Source organism: Tachypleus tridentatus, chromosome 2 (genome assembly GCF_004210375.1).
Source record: "Tachypleus tridentatus isolate NWPU-2018 chromosome 2, ASM421037v1, whole genome shotgun sequence".
Classification (NCBI taxonomy): Eukaryota; Metazoa; Arthropoda; class Merostomata; order Xiphosura; family Limulidae; genus Tachypleus; species Tachypleus tridentatus.
The window spans coordinates 152,663,677-152,684,205 of NC_134826.1; the positions used below are offsets into that span (position 1 = coordinate 152,663,677).

Below are 20,529 nucleotides of genomic sequence, written 5' to 3' on the forward strand. Positions count from 1 at the left end.
TCATATCATAATGTAACAGTCAATCCCACTATTCGTTGTTAAAGAGTAGCCCAAGAGTTGGCGGTCGCTGGTGATGACTAGCTGCCTTCACTCTTCTCTTACACTGCTAAATTGTGGACGGCTAGCGCAGAGACATCTTGTAGAATATACGAAAAAGTCGCACATTGTCTCATAATATCCACTAATTTTTATTATTCCATTCGTTTGTTTGAATTAAGCACAAAGCTACACAACGGACAATCTGTGTTCTGTCTGTCATGAGTATCGAAACCCAGAATTTAGCGATGTGAGTCTGCAGACATTCTGCTGTGTCACTGTGGAACTATTATACCTTTAATTAGCAAACAAAATTTTGAACTGAAAATTTATGTTTAAAACCAAATACATTCTATGAGTTCATATAAATGTATTTGTAGTTATAATAAACCTAGCTATATTGGAAAAATTACACGTGACCTACAAATACATGCACACGAGCACATTGAAATTTCAGCAAGAAGTGGATCTTGCTAAGTAATCAACTGGAGTGTTATATCTGATTGTATAGTGAGAATAACAAAACACCCATACTTCCTGAAAACTTTCAAATTGTGTAGTGAGCATAACAAACACCCATACTTCCTGAAAACTTTCAAATTGTGTAGTGAGCATAACAAACACCCATACTTCTTGAAAACTTTCAAATTGTGTAGTGAGCATAACAAACACCAATACTTCCTGAAAACTTTCAAATTGTATAGTGAGCATAACAAACACCCATACTTCCTGAAAACTTTCAAATTGTGTAGTGAGCATAACAAACACCCATACTTCTTGAAAACTTTCAAATTGTGTAGTGAGCATAACAAACACCCATACTTCCTGAAAACTTTCAAATTGTGTAGTGAGCATAACAAACACCCATACTTCCTGAAAACTTTCAAATTGTGTAGTGAGCATAACAAACACCCATACTTCTTGAAAACTTTCAAATTGTGTAGTGAGCATAACAAACACCCATACTTCCTGAAAACTTTCAAGGTTGTGTAGTGAGCATAACAAACACCCATACTTCCTGAAAACTTTCAAATGTGTAGTGAGGCATAACAAACACCCATACTTCTTGAAAACTTTCAAATTGCATTGTGAGAATAACAGTGGCGGCGCCAGGATATTTTCGTTGGGGGGGGGCTGAGGTAAACTGTGGAGGGGCTTCCCAAAATACCATCAATATGGAGTATAGATGGTAAATTATAATAATGTTAATAACAGGGTACATTTCAGAAAGATGTGCTATTTTGAACTGCGTTTTCAATACTCTGATTAATAATTCATTATTACAAATAAAAAATAATCTATTTATGAAAATATGCGTATATGTAAAAGAGGAAGCTCACCTAAATTCCACCTAAGGTAATACATAATAATAAAGAAAATCAGGATGAGATTAAATTGAACATTTTATATACCATTTGGAGTAAAGCTGCAAATCAAAAGAAATGTAACATAAAACATAGTTTACATAGCAGAAACGAATTATTTCTCAGAGTGTTTTAACTTCACATGGACTAACAGGCTAACTATCTTTCATCATGCTGTGTTTATAGTCAATATTACTTCAAAACAATGCGCCTGTTCTGTTGTAACTTGAAATAAACGTGGTTGTCTAATCTTCGTCAAAGCTCAAGATAGAATGGTATTACACAGGGAGCAGCAATACAGCGCATGAATTTCAGTGCATTCAGTATGTTGCTATGGGACGCATGACACATACTTCCGTCTTAATGAAGACGTTGAGTTTTACAGATCTATGTCTCTTTGATGTTAATTGTTAAGCAACAATGACGATTGTGCTTTCCATATTTTATGAATATATATATAGGTAACAATATTGGGGGCAGTGAGGGGGGTTCAAGCCCCCTTCCTGGTGCCGCCACTGGAGAATAACAAACATCCATACTTCTCGAAAACTTTCACATTTTCGACTCCGGAATCACATATTACGAACTGTTTATTAAAGAAAACCTCTATATTTTCAATGATCACCAACATTAAATAATAACTTCAACTTCCCACAATTGTCATTAATGTAATCAGTTACGGATCATCAGTGTTTTTATTTGATATTTACTATAAAATTAAAGATACAGTGTTTATATTTAAGCTATTGTCTATAATAGTTTCTGTTAACAACGTTTTTTATTAAATTTGTGTGCCGCACAATTTATCGTGCTTTCCATATATTGTTACCGTTTAAACATGTTTTTTCTAAACTTTTCCGATTGAATACGAAATCTCGCTCAACGCTAATGTTGGTTTTTGTAGTTCAGATATTATGAATTATTATTTGTTGAGATATTACTGCTAATGATGGAAATCAAGGAAATTCCGAAACGTCCGTATTAAAAATGTTTTTTGGTATTACCGTATTTCTATTTATCGTAAAAAAAATATGATGTATTTATGAAACAAATAATTATTTTGTTTTCATTCAATTTTGTAATTATAGAGTTCACCAAGTACCGACTATTTCAAGTAGAAATTTTGGTTTAGCTTAGAGGATAGGACAGCCGAAATGGATCAGTAGGCCCTTAAATACTGTGTTATGTAAATATATTAAAATCCGTGGTTCGATTTTCTGAAGCGAACAGAGCGCAGACAAACCACTAACTTTCCGGTGAAAATAATGAATAATAGGGTTTCGCATAGAGAGGGCGCTGTGTATTTGTACAACGTGCATGGATGTTAACGTGCAAGTAACGGTATATAAATTAGTTTAAGTATGTCATGTCGTTGTGATTTGTAATTGTATGATAGAGCATTTAGTCCAATAATAGTAAGTCTCTGCATAAATTGTGTTATGTTTTAGTTTATATATCGAAGTATTTGCTTTGAAAACGAATTTTGATTGTAGTGTAACTTGTTATAAACACAAGTGTATCGAGAATGGGTAGGCTTAAGAAAAGTAAAGGAAAAATGAGACTTCATTTATCAGAAAAATGCAGAAAAATTGAAGTCCTCTGAAAGAAAAGTTAATATAAATCCATTTGAAATTCAGATTAATCGACAAAAGCATCATGTTCTTGGACAAAAGTTAAAGACGGACAGGGGGCTTCCTGGAGTTTCTAGGAGTAGAGCACTCGAGAAGCGAAAAAAGACATTGCTTAAAGAATACAAGTTGAAAAATAAAGCTAACGTTTTTTAAAGACAGGCGAATCGGTGAATATAATGTTGAACTTAAGGAGGATGAAAAAGCTATAGCTAGGCTTGTTCACGAGAAAAAGAGGCTGAGTAAAACTGACATTTACAATCTAAACGAAGAAGGAGAGCTTACCCACTTGGGACAGTCCATTGCAGATATTGAAAAATATGATGATCCGAGAAGTGATTCTGAAGAGGAAGGAGCTAAGCTTGGAGCAGATTTTGTTAAGGAAGTACACTTTGGGGATTCTTGACAAAAAAAAGATGAAAATGCTGTAGATTCAAGTGGGAAATCTCGAAAAGAAATCATAGAAGAAATGATAGCTCAGAGCAAACAGAAAAAACATGAACGCCAAAAGGAACGTGAAACGACTTTAGAACTAACTGAGAAATTAGACAGTGATTTTAAAACGTTCCAGGCTTTGCTTGGAGATGTGAAAAGAAAAGAAAAAGAAGAGACAAGTGAAAATAATGATTATGATTTAATGGTAAAAGAGTTAAAATTTGAGGCGAGAGGCATGGTATCAGATCGGTTGAAGACACAGGAAGAACTTGCTAAAGAAGAAAGGGAAAAATTAGATAAACTAGAAGCTGATAGGAAAAGAAGAATGAAAGGAATAGTTGAAAAAACTGACGTCTCAGGTAAACATGTGTCAGCTGATGATTTGGATGATGGATTGTATCTAGGTAGAGATGATGTCCATAGTTCAAGTGAGCAGATGAAGGAGAAAGAAAATTGTGACTATGCTATAGATGATGAGCAGTTACCCACTGAAGATGAGGGCCATGAAGTTGATACAGATGAAGCTTCAGAATGTGGTGATGATAAAGACAGTTATTCAGATCTTCAGTCGGAGGATGAAGAGAAAGATGTTGTTTCTCCTGACCATGGAAGTTGTAAAATGGATGATCTTAAATCAGATTTCAAAAAAAGGAAACTTATAATGGAAAAGGCTAGAAAAGAACTACCTTACATATTTTCTGTTCCTCAAACATATGAAGAATTTACGGAACTGTTGATTGATAGGAATTCTGCTGAAACAGGAGTTATCGTTGAACGAATCATTAAGTCTAACCATCCTGAACTAGTAGCTGATAACCATACAAAGTTAGAAGTTTTTTTTAGAATATTGCTACAATATCTTAATGATCTTTGTGTAAGTGGTGATTCCAGCTTAAATGAAATAGATATTTTAGTACCTCAACTTTATAATTTATCCCAGTTGTCTCCTGTAGCAACAGCTCAAAGTGTATTAGATGTTATTCTTGAAAAGCAAGAGAATTTTGATAGAGAGTTCAAGAGAAGAGGAAATGGATATGTTAATTACCCTGGCTTGGACAGCTTGATATTTCTCAAACTTGCAAGTATACTTTACCCAACATCAGATTTTCGACATCCAGTTGTGACAGTTGCATCACTCTTTATGAGCCAGCTGCTTACTTCTTGTATCGTCACCAGGTACAGTGATATTTATAGTGGACTTTTCTTATGTAGCCTATTTTTAGAGTATGTATCGTATGCCAAACGCTTTGTTCCAGAGGCTGTTAACTTCTTACAAGGAATTTTATTTCTTGGTAGCGTTGAAGATGGTCAGTTCTGTAGTGTTTTTCCTCCTTTTAAACCATGCAGAAACTACGTCAAGTTGTCCGTAATTAAACCTCACAAAGAATGTCAGGAGAGAGGCCAAGTTTGACAGTCTCTCAAATTAGAGCTCAAGTTCCTGCTACCGAAGATGATCATGTTTCCATATTATGGTGTGCCGTTCATCTTTTGAATCAGTTTTCATCTTTGTACAGAAGTTTACCATCATACTCGGAAATATTTTCACCAGCGATCTTGCTGTGTAAAAAATTGCCTGTTGAAATGTTTCCTGACATGTTTATTGAGGACTTACAGAAGTTAGAACTGTGTCAAAATGATGCGGTAAAAGCTCCTCTGGTACAAGAACATAAGAAACCTAAGCCTCTGAAGTTGTTTGAGCCAAGAGTTGAAGAAGTGTTTGATGGTCGAAAACAACGTGGCGGGGGAAAGGATAAACAGCAGCGAGACAAGTTGTTACATAAATACAAGAGAGAACTGAAGGGGGCAATCAGAGAGGTTCGTCGAGATAATCAATTCCTAGCCCGGGAATGGCTAAATGAGAAGTTGGAAAGGGATGCAGAAAGAAAAAAGAAAGTACAAGAACTTTACCAAAGCTTAGCTCAGCAAGAGGGAGATTTCAAGGCATTGAAAAGAAAGAAAAAATAAATATTTGATGTATTATCCTTCTTGAAACATATGAGTGTATGATAAAGAGACCAGTCTTAAAAAATGCATACTCATGATGTGGTTATTAGTGCTAACCAACTTATGTTGTTTACTATACAAGATAGATTTTGTGCCAGGCTAATGTTTCACAGGATAATGGTACAGTGTACTCACTGTAACTGTTTATGTAGGAGTGCTTGCATAAGGTTAAAGAAACCTCAAATATTAGCATAACAAGCATTGTTGTTGAAATATTTAAACAACTTAGTTCATAATTATCAAACATTGAAGTGCTGTGTTTCTAGGAATATTTTAACAGTATGGGTTTTGTATAGAAGAGAATTTTCAGGGCATTGACCTGTAAATAAACTTTTCTCATTCTGTTATATGTTGTAACAGTTTTGTTACTGTCTCATACTTGAGTATTAAAGTGTTGGATGTTTTTATTATTTAAAGCACAAAGATATAACTTCAAAAAGTTGTAAAGTTTAGAATTGGATCACAAAGCTTTCAGAAAATTGAAGAAATCATACTGCTCAGTTCTGCCTGTTAATTTTTTGGTTTATCAATCTGTGTCATTTGAACTAGTGAGTTATGTAATTTATTATATTTGGTGGTAAGTTAAACATTGTAATAAATACAACATTTAACTGTCTGACATCAAATTACAAATCCTTTTTTGAAAATCTTTATTTGTCATAGTTCTATTACTTTTACTACAGTGGTTGAGTTTGAGAAGATGTTGTAATGTCAACATTCCATGTATGTGTGTGTAATGTCAACATTCCATGTATGTGTGTGTGATGTCAACATTCCATGTATGTGTATGTAATGTCAACATTCCATGTATGTGTGTGTGAAGAATCACGTACAATTGTGTTGAAAGGTTTTTATACCTAGTCATTCTGAACTGTTAGCTCAGACCTTCTAACACCACATAACTTCTACTACACTGAAGTGTATTTTCATATGAAATACAGAACATCTAGTGTACTCAAGGATATAAGGTAATCTTACGTACATGAAATTAGGTTGTGAAAAGCAAGTCCAAGATAAAAGGGAATCACTTGGTCAGGTAACTGTAGTTTGTGTGTTTTTCTTATAGCAAAGCAACATTGCTGAGTCCACTAAGGGGAATTGAACCTCTGATTTTAGCATTGTAAATCCAAAGACTTACCATTGTACCAGCGGGAGACGTGTATAGAAGTGACAACATGAAAGTGGCCAGCTTTGTAGTTTGTGTACAGGGGTGAAGACCAGAACATGACCAGCTCTGTAGTTCATTTACAGAGGTGAAAACAAGAACATGACCTGCTCTATAGTTCATTTACAGAGGTGAAAACAAAAACATGGCCAGCTCTGTAGTTCATTTACACAGGTGAAAACAAGAACATGGCCTGCTCTGTAGTTCATTTACAGAGGTGAAAACAAAAACATGGCCAGCTCTGTAGTTCATTTACAGAGGTGAAAACAAGAACATGGCCAGCTCTGTAGTTCATTTACAGAGGTGAAAACAAGAACATGGCCTGCTCTGTAGTTCATATACAGAGGTGAAAACAAGAACATGGCCTGCTCTGTAGTTCATTTACAGAGGTGAAAACAAGAACATGGCCAGCTCTGTAGTTCATTTACAGAGGTGAAAACAAGAACATGGCCTGCTCTGTAGTTCATTTACAGAGGTGAAAACAAGAACATGGCCTGCTCTGTAGTTCATTTACAGAGGTGAAAACAAGAACATGGCCTGCTCTGTAGTTCATTTACAGAGGTGAAAACAAAAACATGGCCAGCTCTGTAGTTCATATACAGAGGTGAAAACAAGAACATGGCCTGCTCTGTAGTTCATTTACAGAGGTGAAAACAAGAACATGGCCTGCTCTGTAGTTCATTTACAGAGGTGAAAACAAAAACATGGCCAGCTCTGTAGTTCATTTACAGAGGTGAAAACAAGAACATGGCCTGCTCTGTAGTTCATTTACAGAGGTGAAAACAAGAACATGGCCAGCTCTGTAGTTTGTCTACATAGGTGAAGACAGGAATATGACCAGCTCTGTAGTTTGTGTACAGAGGTGGGGATGGAAGTGGCCATTTCTGTAGTTTGTGTGTAGGTACAAATAAAGAAAAACACTTTTAAAGAAAGGAAGTGAATGCAGGAATATCAACTGCAATCTTGTTTGTATTGCTTTTGAAGGATTAATATTAACCATCCCTACATTTAGTTTTTTTATTAATATTAGCCATCTTTACATTCATTTGTTTATTAATATTAGCCATCTCTACATTCAGTTGTTTATTAATATTAGCCATCCCTACATTCAGTTTATTAATATTAGCCATCCCTACATTCAGTTGTTTATTAATATTAGCCATCTCTACCTTCAGTTGTTTATTAATATTAGCCATCCCTACATTCAGTTGTTTATTAATATTAGCCATCCCTACATTCAGTTGTTTATTAATATTAGCCATCCCTACATTCAGTTGTTTATTAATTAGCCATCCATACATTTAGTTGTTTATTAATATTAGCCATCCCTACATTCAGTTGTTTATTAATATTAGCCATCACTACCATCTTGTTTATTATTAGCCATCCCTACATTCAGTTGTTTATTAATTAGCCATCCATACATTTAGTTGTTTATTAATATTAGCCATCCCTACATTCAGTTGTTTATTAATATTAGCCATCACTACCATCTTGTTTATTATTAGCCATCCCTACATTCAGTTGTTTATTAATATTAGCCATCACTACCATCTTGTTTATTAATATTAGCCATCCTTACATTCAGTTGTTTATTAATATTAGCCATCATTACCATCTTGTTTATTAATATTAGCCATCACTACCATCTTGTTTATTAATATTAGCCATCCCTACATTCAGTTGTTTATTAATATTAGCCATCCTTACATTCAGTTGTTTATTAATATTAGTCATCCCTACATTTAGTTTATTAATATTAGCCATCCTTACCTTCAGTTGTTTATTAATATTAGCCATCCCTACATTCAGTTGTTTATTAATATTAGCCATCACTACCATCTTGTTTATTAATATTAGCCATCCCTACATTCAGTTGTTTATTAATTAGCCATCTCTACATTCAGTTGTTTATTAATATTAGCCATCCTTACCTTCAGTTGTTTATTAATATTAGCCATCCATACATTTAGTTGTTTATTAATATTAGCTATCCCTACATTCAGTTTATTAATATTAGCCATCCCTACATTCAGTTGTTTTATTGAAAGTTGTTTCTTTACTTGTTTAATTCATTGTTTCAACAGATATAGGAAGATTATATTTATGAAGACATTGAGTTTCCAACTGTAATATTTATTGTTTATTTATAATTGGCTGGTAATTCCCGTTTCATCCTGAACATAAGCTTTATAAAGAAACAAATTATGTAAGAGAGCTAACATCGTTTACACTTGAATTATGATATTTTAAAACTGATTACGAGTTATTACTAATACTAAACTCAGTTTAAAACTATATCACCTCCGTGAAATCAGTTGACACCATTGTTTTGGTTTTTAGTTATGTAATAAAAGATGTTGATCTGTTCAAAATTGTTACTACAACATTTCCAGAGCTTGTGACATTACATAGATGTTATAAAAGGAAACACTGTATAGTATGGTAAAGTTCTAAAGACCTGTTGATGAAATCTTTAAAACACTATTCTGATGAACAGTCTAAGCCATCCTTACATAGGTAGGCATGTGTCCAAGTGTGAAGTTTATAACTTAAGTTCTAAAGACCTGTTGATGAAATCTTTAAAACACTATTCTGATGAACAGTCTAAGCCATCCTTACATAGGTAGGCATGTGTCCAAGTGTGAAGTTTATAACACATAACTGATGTACTAGACATTTATTTTCAATAGAATTACATTTTTAGCATACAATAAACTTATTTGAAACAATGTTTTTTGCAGATTTGAAGAGAAAAACCTTGATGTGTGATTAAGCCATGACTGGACATTAATAAATGTTATCACACAATGGGACAACAAATAAACCAAGTTTCAGTACTTTATAGTCATGCAAGGTTCTGGAGTGAAGAATACAACTGATAAGTTTCCATCACAAGTTTTGTGAAGTACCCCTAGTTACAAAACTGTGAAGTATGGAAAGTGTACATTTAGATGTCTCACTCTTTCAGAAACTAAGAATACAAAATGAATTTAATAATAGGAATAGCAACTGTAAGACAAGCTTTAACATCACTAATTCCAGGTGTAATTTCTGATAAACTTCATTGTATTAGGAGTCACTGCTACTCTGTAACAAACCTTTAATGACTAGCTATATGAAGTAGACATTGTCTTAACTGACCATTTAAAACTTTTCAATATATTTTAAGTGAGACTTATTACACCATATTTCTAATCTTTGAATGATAAATTATAACATTATTATAGATGCAAAACAAATAATTATACTCTCAGAAATATATCCATCCTAAAGTAAGTAAGTTACTGTGTTAACAGATATATAATATATTTACATAAACATGTGGACATGCTACAAATTTCTACAGAAATATGACAATTAATAATGGGGAAACACCTCTTGTGTTTATACACCCTGGTTCCATTTAGAACAACACTAACAGTTATAATTGTCAGTTGGAACCATAATATGATATATCTATACCTAACACATTTTTTCATTCTAATCTCTTTAGAACACTGTCATTCTTCAGTTATTCAAATAACTAAACAACATATATTTGATTTTAACAATCACTGACTACATTTTATGAAATCATCTTCATAACAAAAACATAAAACAATAAATACTGATTGCTAGCAACACTTGACATGGAAAGATTTATTACCGTAAAATGTACAGTAGGTGCAACTATTACTACCAAATGGAAAATGTTTGAAATCTGTGTCTACATGTATATATCCTCAGTCACATGCTACTATGTTTTAACTCAATGGAAGCATTTCACTTGCTACAACAGTGGTACTTAATTAAATAATAGACTAGAAACTGCTTAAATGACTATTATACAAAGTGCACATTCAAACTACAATATATAACATCAACAACATCTGTAGAGAAACATCAGAATTTTGAAAACTGGTAGACAAGTTTAGAATCCTGTTAATATACTGTACACACAGTCACAAATGTAGAAGTCTTAAAATGTGAATATACTACAGCTTTTTATATATGGTTCTACATTAAAAGTATGTATTGATGTACAAGTTATAATCATTGGATCTCTTCATTTTTGTTTTACCTTTTTTTAATCTGTGTTTATTAATATAAAGAACTGGACAGTTCAATTATTATTTTGTAGATCAGCCAGTCTCTCACGATAAATGAAAATTATCCTAATTTTTGCTGTAATGTAAAAGATTTTAAATATTGTACTCGTATAATGATTCACCACTGTGTATCTTACTGGTCTTAAGAAAAGAAAATTCTTATATTGATTACTAACAAAATAACACTTAAAATTACATTTACACTTTAAAAACCTTTCAAACTATTTCTCTGAATCAGCTGCTTATTTCACACACAACCTGAATATCACAAAATTAAATATACAAGTGTCAACACTAACATCACACGTAACAACTTCAGTCCATGTTTGATAAACCAGTCAACACTAACATCACACGTAACAACTTCAGTCCATGTTTGATAAACCACATTCTTCCCTTTCTTCTTTCAAAACTCCTATCATCTTCTCCATCACAACTGACAAGATTTTGTCCAACGGGTCCATACATCCACGTTGTAACCACTTAGGAATTGTTACCCGTGCATGTGAAAACCCTAACTTATGCAGAATGTAATCAACTCCATATGGCTCGATCTGTTTTCCAGCCCACGAGAGAAGTCTAATAAAACACACAGATAAGGCTAGCTTCAACAGTGTTATATAACTGAAGTTAATGTAACACAACTGTATTAAGTAAGTAAACTGCTCACATGGCATGAGGTTTAAATAAGGAAGTGATTTGACACAATAGAGGAGTAAGGAAGGTAATACATGGAAGTGATTTGACACAATAGAAGAGTAAGGAAGGTAGTATATGGAAGTGGTTTGACACAATAGAAGAGTAAGGAAGGTAGTACATGAAAGTGGTTTGACACAATAGAAGAGTAAGGTAGTAATATGGAAATTTGACACAATAGAAGAGTAAGGAAGAAAGTACAGGAAAGTACATGACACCAAAGAAATAGTTTGACTGACAATAGAAAGAGTAAGGAAGGTAGTACATGGAAGTGGTCTGATCATCAACAGAAAGAGGAAAGGAATAGCAGTACAGAATCACCAACAGAAATATAAGGAATAAGGAAGTGGTCTGATCAATAACAGAAGAGCAAGGAATAAGTAAAGCAATACTAGTGATCTGACCAACAGAAATATAGGAAAGAAGTGAAGTACAGAAATGGTCTGACCTAGGAGATAAGGAAGGAAATAATATATGGAAGCTTTGGTTTGACCTAATAGAAAGAGCATGAAGGATCAATAAAGTAGTATAAGGACAGCAATGGAAATGTGGTTGATCACAACAGAAATATAAAATAAATAAGAGCACTAATGAAATCTTGGATTAACAGAATATAAATGGAATATAGCACATAGAAAAGTGGTTTGAAAGAGTAATGAAAAAATAAGTAGCACACGGAAGCGTATCTGATCAACAGAAATATGAATAAGTAAAGTACGGAAGTTTATCTTGATCATCAACAGAAATAGGAAGGTAAAATACGGAAGTTTTATGTATCAGAAATGAAATAAGTAGCATATGGAATACTAATCTGATCAATCAACAGAAATATAAGGAAAAAGAAGAAAGTAGTTGATCAATAAAATAAGTAATAGGATGACTATTTGGTATTGATCACCAACAGAATATAGAATATGAAAATGATAAACAGAATATGAGGTAATTTAACCTAATCAACAGAAATATAAGGAATAAAAAAGAAGTGGTTTGGTTTTTAATACCTAAGGAAATAAGTAGCATATGGAAATTATCTGATCAACAGAAAAACAGAAAGAATAAGAAGCATAATGGAAATATTCTGAAATAACAGAATATAAAGGAATAAGTAAACAGTATGAATCTGAGCAATCAACTAATTATGGTCTGATATACCTAATGAATAAAATAAAGGAGCAACACGAATAATGGTCTGATCAATAACAGAAATATAAGGAAAAGTAGCACACGGAGCTTTGGTTGATCACAACAGAAACAGAAAGATAATCAACAGAAAATAAAATAAGTAGGAACTTGTATCTGATCATCAACAGAAAAACTTGCCATGGTCTGAAAAGAAAGATGAAATAAGTAGCAATAGAAATACGGAGAAGTGGTTTAATGAGCATTGATCACCAACAGAAAGAGAAAAGAAAATAGTACATGGAAGTGGTTATCTGAACAGAAAAATAGAAATATCAAAGAAATAAGTACATGGAAGTGGTTTATCTAATCAACAGAGAATATAGGAAAGGTAGTAACATGGAAGTGGTTTTACTGATCACCAACAGGAAGAAATGAAAGTAATTACGGAAATGGTCTGATCAATAACAGAAATATATGGAAGTGGTTTGAAGCTTTTATTCTGATCAATCAACAGAGATAAGGTATTAGTATGAAGGAGTTTTATTTGATCATCAACAGAAGAATAAAAGCATGGTAAGTCTGATCATCAACAGAATATAATGATGAATAGAGTAGCACACGGAAGGTAGTACAAAAGTGGTTTTACCTACGGAAAATATGACAATCAACAGAAGATATAGTACATAAGGAAGTTCCATCTTTTGAACACTAATATAAAGAGGAAGTCTCAATACAGCAAAAGTGGTCTTACCACCAACAGAAATATGGAAGTGGTTTGACATCAACAGAAGAGTAAAGCACATGGAAATGGTTTGACACCAACAGAAGAGTAAGGAAAAAAATCGATGATACAGTAGCAATACTGAGTGCTATCATGAATCAACAGAAATATATAGAAAAAAGCAACACGAAGCTTTGATCACAATCAGAAAGAAGTACACAAGGAATGTATCATCAACAGAAATATACGAAATAAGTAAAGCACAGCTTTTATCTCGATCAGAAGAAATATAGCTGAAGGTAGCACATGAAAGTGGTTTGACACAACAGAAGATAATGAAAAGGAAGGTATACATGAAAGTGGTTTGACACAATAGAAGAGCAAGAAAGGTATTAGTACATGGAAGTGGTTTGACACAATAGAAAGTAAGTAAGGAAGGTAGTACACGGAAAAGGATCACAACAGAAGAGCAAGAAAGGGTAGTACATGGAAGTGGTTTGTATTAAGTAAATAAACAGCTTACATAGCAATATTAGAAGGTTTAAATGAGTTATTTACATAAAGCATTAGGTTTAAAAAACACTAGAGCTTTACCTAACAGTGGGTTCCAATGAACTAAAGAGCTTTACCTTACAGGGGGTTCCAATGAACTAAAGAGCTTTACCTAACAGTGGGTTCCAATGAACTAAAGAGCTTTACCTAACAGTGGGTTCCAATGAACTAAAGAGCTTTACCTAACAGTGGGTTCCAATGAACTAAAGAGCTTTACCTAACAGTGGGTTCCAATGAACTAAAGAGCTTTACCTAACATTGGGTTCCAATGAACTAAAGAGCTTTAGCTAACACTGGGTTCCAATGAACTAAAGAGCTTTACCTAACAGTGGGTTCCAATGAACTAAAGAGCTTTACCTAACACTGGGTTCCAATGAACTAAAGAGCTTTACCTAACACTGGGTTCCAATGAACTAAAGAGCTTTACCTAACAGTGGGTTCCAATGAACTAAAGAGCTTTACCTAACAGTGGGTTCCAATGAACTAAAGAGCTTTACCTAATACTGGGTTCCAATGAACTATAGAGCTTTACCTAACACTGGGTTCCAATGAACTAAAGAGCTTTACCTAACAGTGGGTTCCAATGAACTAAAGAGCTTTACCTAACAGTGGGTTCCAATGAACTAAAGAGCTTTACCTAACAGTGGGTTCCAATGAACTATAGAGCTTTACCTAACACTGGGTTCCAATGAACTAAAGAGCTTTACCTAACAGTGGGTTCCAATGAACAAAAGACCTTTACCTAACTGTAGGTTCCAAGTGCCAAGTGTGACACTGATAATTTCTCCAATCCTTCTGCAAGGCTTCTGTGGGATGTGCTATTTTTTTCTTCCTCTCACTGTCAGGTGATTGGTTCTTTCCATAACCACCTGAAAACATATGGTGATTTTGATTAATTTTCAACATATACAAACATTTTAAGTACCAAGAACTAAAAATAAAAGTCACACATCAGAAATACACGAGGAATATTTGGAAATATTTTAAAAACAAAATCGTTTAATGTGAAGTATGGAAGCATGACTCAACTAAGCCTAGTTAGTTACAGTTTATATATAACAGATAATCTATACAGTCTGAAATCAAGTTGAATAAAAAATATCTGAAAACAATATTCAGGAATCACAAGAAAACACACTGAACTGAAGAGTATTTCTAATAATCTCAGACACAAATTACTGACTATAAACATAACCCTGTACAATAACAACTGTTTTAACTTACAAAAAACACCACCTTGTACAATATCTGTTATAACTTACTATAAACACCACCTGTACAATAACAACTGTTTTAACTTACTATCCTTTTCTTTGATGTAGCTCGTTATGACATCATGAAGAAAGAAGAATGCTTCTGCGTCCACAGCTACATATATATGATCATCAAACTCTGTTACAAAACTGCATTCCACTACAGGCTTAGGATCTAGAAAGAGTTTATATACAGGTATCTTACAGAGCTGATTTAAGTTCTAAACAATATGTTTTTATATACATTTATTTAAGATGAATTAAACTTGTGATGCTAAATATATCTTTGGTGAAATTCATCTCACTTTGAAGATCTAGAATCAGATTGTCTTTATAACCAACCCTCAATTTTTCTATTTTGAGAAACAACCACATACATGGACAGTAAGTTACATTTGTATCCTCACAGTACTTTATTTATCTCTAGAAGTTACACTGAAACAAGGACAGATATGACATACCGACTAAAGTTGGAGTGTGTTCACCCTGCAGGTGTTCTGTTTTTAAGTGAAACTGTAGACTCGGGAGAGCGAAAATGACTTCCATGTTATGGTTAAACTCGGGAGACTTGGAAGGTAAGCTGAAGGAAGACCGACGTTCACCTCCTTCTTGATCATGTACAAGAACTGGAAACCTGCCCACATCTACATAAAACATAAACCTATATGATGAAACCTGCCCACATCTACATAAAAGATAAACCTATATGATTAAACCTGCCCACATCTACATAAAAGATAAACCTATGTGACAAAACCTGCCCACATCTACATAAAAGATAAACCTATGTGACAAAACCTGCCCACATCTACATAAAAGATAAACCTATATGATGAAATCTGCCCACATCTACATAAAACATAAACCTATGTGATAAAACCTGCCCACATCTACATAGAAGATAAACCTATGTGACAAAACCTGCCCACATCTACATAAAAGATAAACCTATATGATGAAACCTGCCCACATCTACATAAAAGATAAACCTATATGACAAAACCTGCCCACATCTACATAAAAGATAAACCTATATGACAAAACCTGCCCACATCTACATAAAAGATAAACCTATGTGACAAAACCTGCCCACATCTACATAAAAGATAAACCTATATGACACACTGGCCAAATCTACATAAAAGATAAACCTATGTGACACACTGGCCAAATCTACATAAAGATAAACCTATGTGACACACTGGCCAAATCTACATAAAAGATAAACCTATACGACACACTGGCCAAATCTACATAAAAGATAAACCTATACGACACACTGGCCAAATCTACATAAAAGATAAACCTATATGACACACTGGCCAAATCTACATAAAAGATAAATCTATATGACAAAACCTGCCCACATCTGCATAAAAGATAAACCTATATGACGAAACCTGCCCACATCTACATAAAAGATAAACCTATATGATACACTGGCCAAATCTACATAAAAGATAAACCTATATGACAAAACCTGCCCACATCTACATAAAAGATAAACCTATATGACAAAACCTGCCCACATCTACATAAAAGATAAACCTATATGACAAAACCTGCCCACATCTACATAAAAGATAAACCTATATGACAAAACCTGCCCACATCTACATAAAAGATAAACCTATATGATAAACCTGCCCACATCTACATAAAAGATAAACCTATATGACAAAACCTGCCCACATCTACATAAAAGATAAACCTATATGACGAAACCTGCCCACATCTACATAAAAGATAAACCTATATGATACACTGCCCACATCTACATAAAAGATAAACCTATATGATACACTGCCCACATCTACATAAAAATAAACCTATATGATACACTGCCCACATCTACATAAAAGATAAACCTATATGATACACTGGCCAAATCTACATAAAAGATAAACCTATATGACAAAACCTGCCCACATCTACATAAAAGATAAACCTATATGACAAAACCTGCCCACATCTGCATAAAAGATAAACCTATATGACGAAACCTGCCCACATCTACATAAAAGATAAACCTATATGACTAAACCTGCCCACATCTACATAAAAGATAAACCTATATGATACACTGCCCACATCTACATAAAAGATAAACCTATATGATACACTGCCCACATCTACATAAAAGATAAACCTATATGATACACTGCCCACATCTACATAAAAGATAAACCTATATGATACACTGCCCACATCTACATAAAAGATAAACCTATATGATACACTGGCCAAATCTACATAAAAGATAAACCTATATGATACACTGCCCACATCTACATAAAAGATAAACCTATATGATACACTGGCCAAATCTACATAAAAGATAAACCTATATGATACACTGGCCAAATCTACATAAAAGATAAACCTATATGACGAAACCTGCCCAAATCTACATAAAAGATAAACCTATATGATACACTGGCCAAATCTACATAAAAGATAAACCTATATGACACACTGCCCACATCTACATAAAAGATAAACCTATATGATACACTGCCCACATCTACATAAAAGATAAACCTATATGATACACTGGCCAAATCTACATAAAAGATAAACCTATATGATACACTGGCCAAATCTACATAAAAGATAAACCTATATGATACACTGCCCACATCTACATAAAAGATAAACCTATATGATACACTGGCCAAATCTACATAAAAGATAAACCTATATGATACACTGGCCAAATCTACATAAAAGATAAACCTATATGACGAAACCTGCCCAAATCTACATAAAAGATAAACCTATATGATACACTGGCCAAATCTACATAAAAGATAAACCTATATGATACACTGGCCAAATCTACATAAAAGATAAACCTATATGATACACTGCCCACATCTACATAAAAGATAAACCTATATGATACACTGGCCAAATCTACATAAAAGATAAACCTATATGATACACTGGCCAAATCTACATAAAAGATAAACCTATATGATACACTGGCCAAATCTACATAAAAGATAAACCTATATGATAAACCTGCCCAAATCTACATAAAAGATAAACCTATATGATACACTGGCCAAATCTACATAAAGATAAACCTATATGATACACTGCCCACATCTACATAAAAGATAAACCTATATGATACACTGGCCAAATCTACATAAAAGATAAACCTATATGATACACTGCCCACATCTACATAAAAGATAAACCTATATGATACACTGGCCAAATCTACATAAAAGATAAACCTATATGATACACTGGCCAAATCTACATAAAAGATAAACCTATATGACTAAACCTGCCCAAATCTACATAAAAGATAAACCTATATGATACACTGACCACATCTACATAAAAGATAAACCTATATGATACACTGGCCAAATCTACATAAAAGATAAACCTATATGATACACTGACCAAATCTACATAAAAGATAAACCTATATGATACACTGGCCACATCTACATAAAAGATAAACCTATATGATACACTGGCCAAATCTACATAAAAGATAAACCTATATGATACACTGGCCAAATCTACATAAAAGATAAGCCTATATGATACACTGGCCAAATCTACATAAAGATAAACCTATATGATACACTGCCCACATCTACATAAAAGATAAACCTATATGATACACTGGCCAAATCTACATAAAAGATAAGCCTATATGATACACTGGCCAAATCTACATAAAAGATAAACCTATATGATACACTGCCCACATCTACATAAAATATAAACCTATATGATGAAACCTGCCCACATCTACATAAAAGATAAACCTATATGATGAAACCTGCCCACATCTACATAAAAGATAAACCTATGTGACAAAACCTGCCCACATCTACATAAAAGATAAACCTATATGATACACTGCCCACATCTACATAAAACATAAACCTATGTGACATAAACTGCCCACATCTACATAAAAGATAAACCTATATGATACACTGGTAAATCTACATAAAGATAAACCTATATGACACACTGCCCACATCTACATAAAAGATAAACCTATATGATAAACCTGCCCACATCTACATAAAAGATAAACCTATATGATACACTGCCCACATCTACATAAAAGATAAACCTATATGACTAAACCTGCCCACATCTACATAAAAGATAAACCTATATGATACACTGCCCACATCTACATAAAAGATAAACCTATATGACGAAACCTGCCCACATCTACATAAAAGATAAACCTATATGACGAAACCTGCCCAAATATACATAAAAGATAAACCTATATGACTAAACCTGCCCAAATCTACATAAAAGATAAACCTATATGATACACTGGCCACATCTACATAAAAGATAAACCTATATGATACACTGCCCACATCTACATAAAAGATAAACCTATATGATACACTGGCCAAATCTACATAAAAGATAAACCTATATGACACACTGGCCCAGTTCTTGTCAAAACGTCTTGCTTGGCAGCAGTTTTACACAGAGGAGAATGTACTTATTAATGGAAGACATGTAGGGAGTTTATGGATATGGATGACATTCCTAGGAAGTTTATGGATAATATTTCAAGGTGTTAAAAGAAACAGTCATAAGTAAGATCTGCACAACCAGATTTAAACATTCTCTACAAATTCACAGGTAGATACTATCTGTTTACTATGTCTTTCAAGAAGATATCAACATGAACACGAGAGAGACTTGAAACGTGTTGAACTGATAAAGACTTATATGGACTACTACAGGAGGATGTTACAACCAGTTGAGTTCAATGAAAAACAATAAGACATAATAGGATGGGTAAAAGGATGTTATAAGCAGTATATCTAACTTACCATCAATTTCACTGGTGGCAAAGGCATAATGGAACCATTCATTCATACTTCGAAACTGAGGCGGGAACAATACATTACGTGAGATCCTACAAACAGTGGCCATGCTTGTGTGGTGTGCTGATTCTGTCCCACTGTGGCCTAAGGTGAAGGATAGGTTTTGGACAATGTGGGTTGCAACTGTGCCTGGAAAACATCATTCAAAGAAAAACCTAGAGTGTCTAAGGTTAAATTTTAAAGTGAGAACACCACCTATGATTTGGAAAAGATTCTTCTTAACATACAACGTACAAGAGATGTTCCAAACCACATAGAACCAAAAGATCCTTCCTCAATATGGAACAACAAGTTTTTCCTAATTATAAACAAATATATAAGTTACTATTAAAAGTCGTGAAAAACTCACACAATACTTGGAATGCATTTCCTCAGCTTGTACAGAATGGTTTTATTATATTAATTAATTACAAAAAATAATTAATATATCTCTTCCTGCACAACCTTTGATACATATACGTATTAAGCCAATACTATGATTTTATTTGTTACGTAGTGACAGTAGAGAATCACTCACTAGGCACTGTGATTTTAGTTGTTGTATAGTGACAGTAAAGAATCACTCAC

At 33.6% G+C, this 20,529-nt stretch overlaps 1 protein-coding gene and 1 pseudogene across 1 annotated transcript in view; one reads left to right on the plus strand and one right to left on the minus strand.

Annotated features, from left to right (window-relative positions):
• LOC143245649 (nucleolar protein 14 pseudogene) overlaps positions 1–5,824 on the plus strand; it is an 11,717-nt pseudogene extending 5,893 nt beyond the window's left edge.
• Positions 5,825–9,297: 3,473 nt separating this feature from the next.
• Positions 9,298–20,529, minus strand: part of LOC143245650 (bridge-like lipid transfer protein family member 1) — a 252,531-nt gene continuing 241,299 nt past the window's right edge. Inside the window, 5 exon segments of the mRNA XM_076491999.1 lie at positions 9,298–11,302; positions 14,557–14,683; positions 15,117–15,242; positions 15,529–15,711; positions 19,909–20,091. Coding sequence (XP_076348114.1) covers positions 11,089–11,302; positions 14,557–14,683; positions 15,117–15,242; positions 15,529–15,711; positions 19,909–20,091 — 833 coding nt within the window. The 3' untranslated portion in view covers positions 9,298–11,088.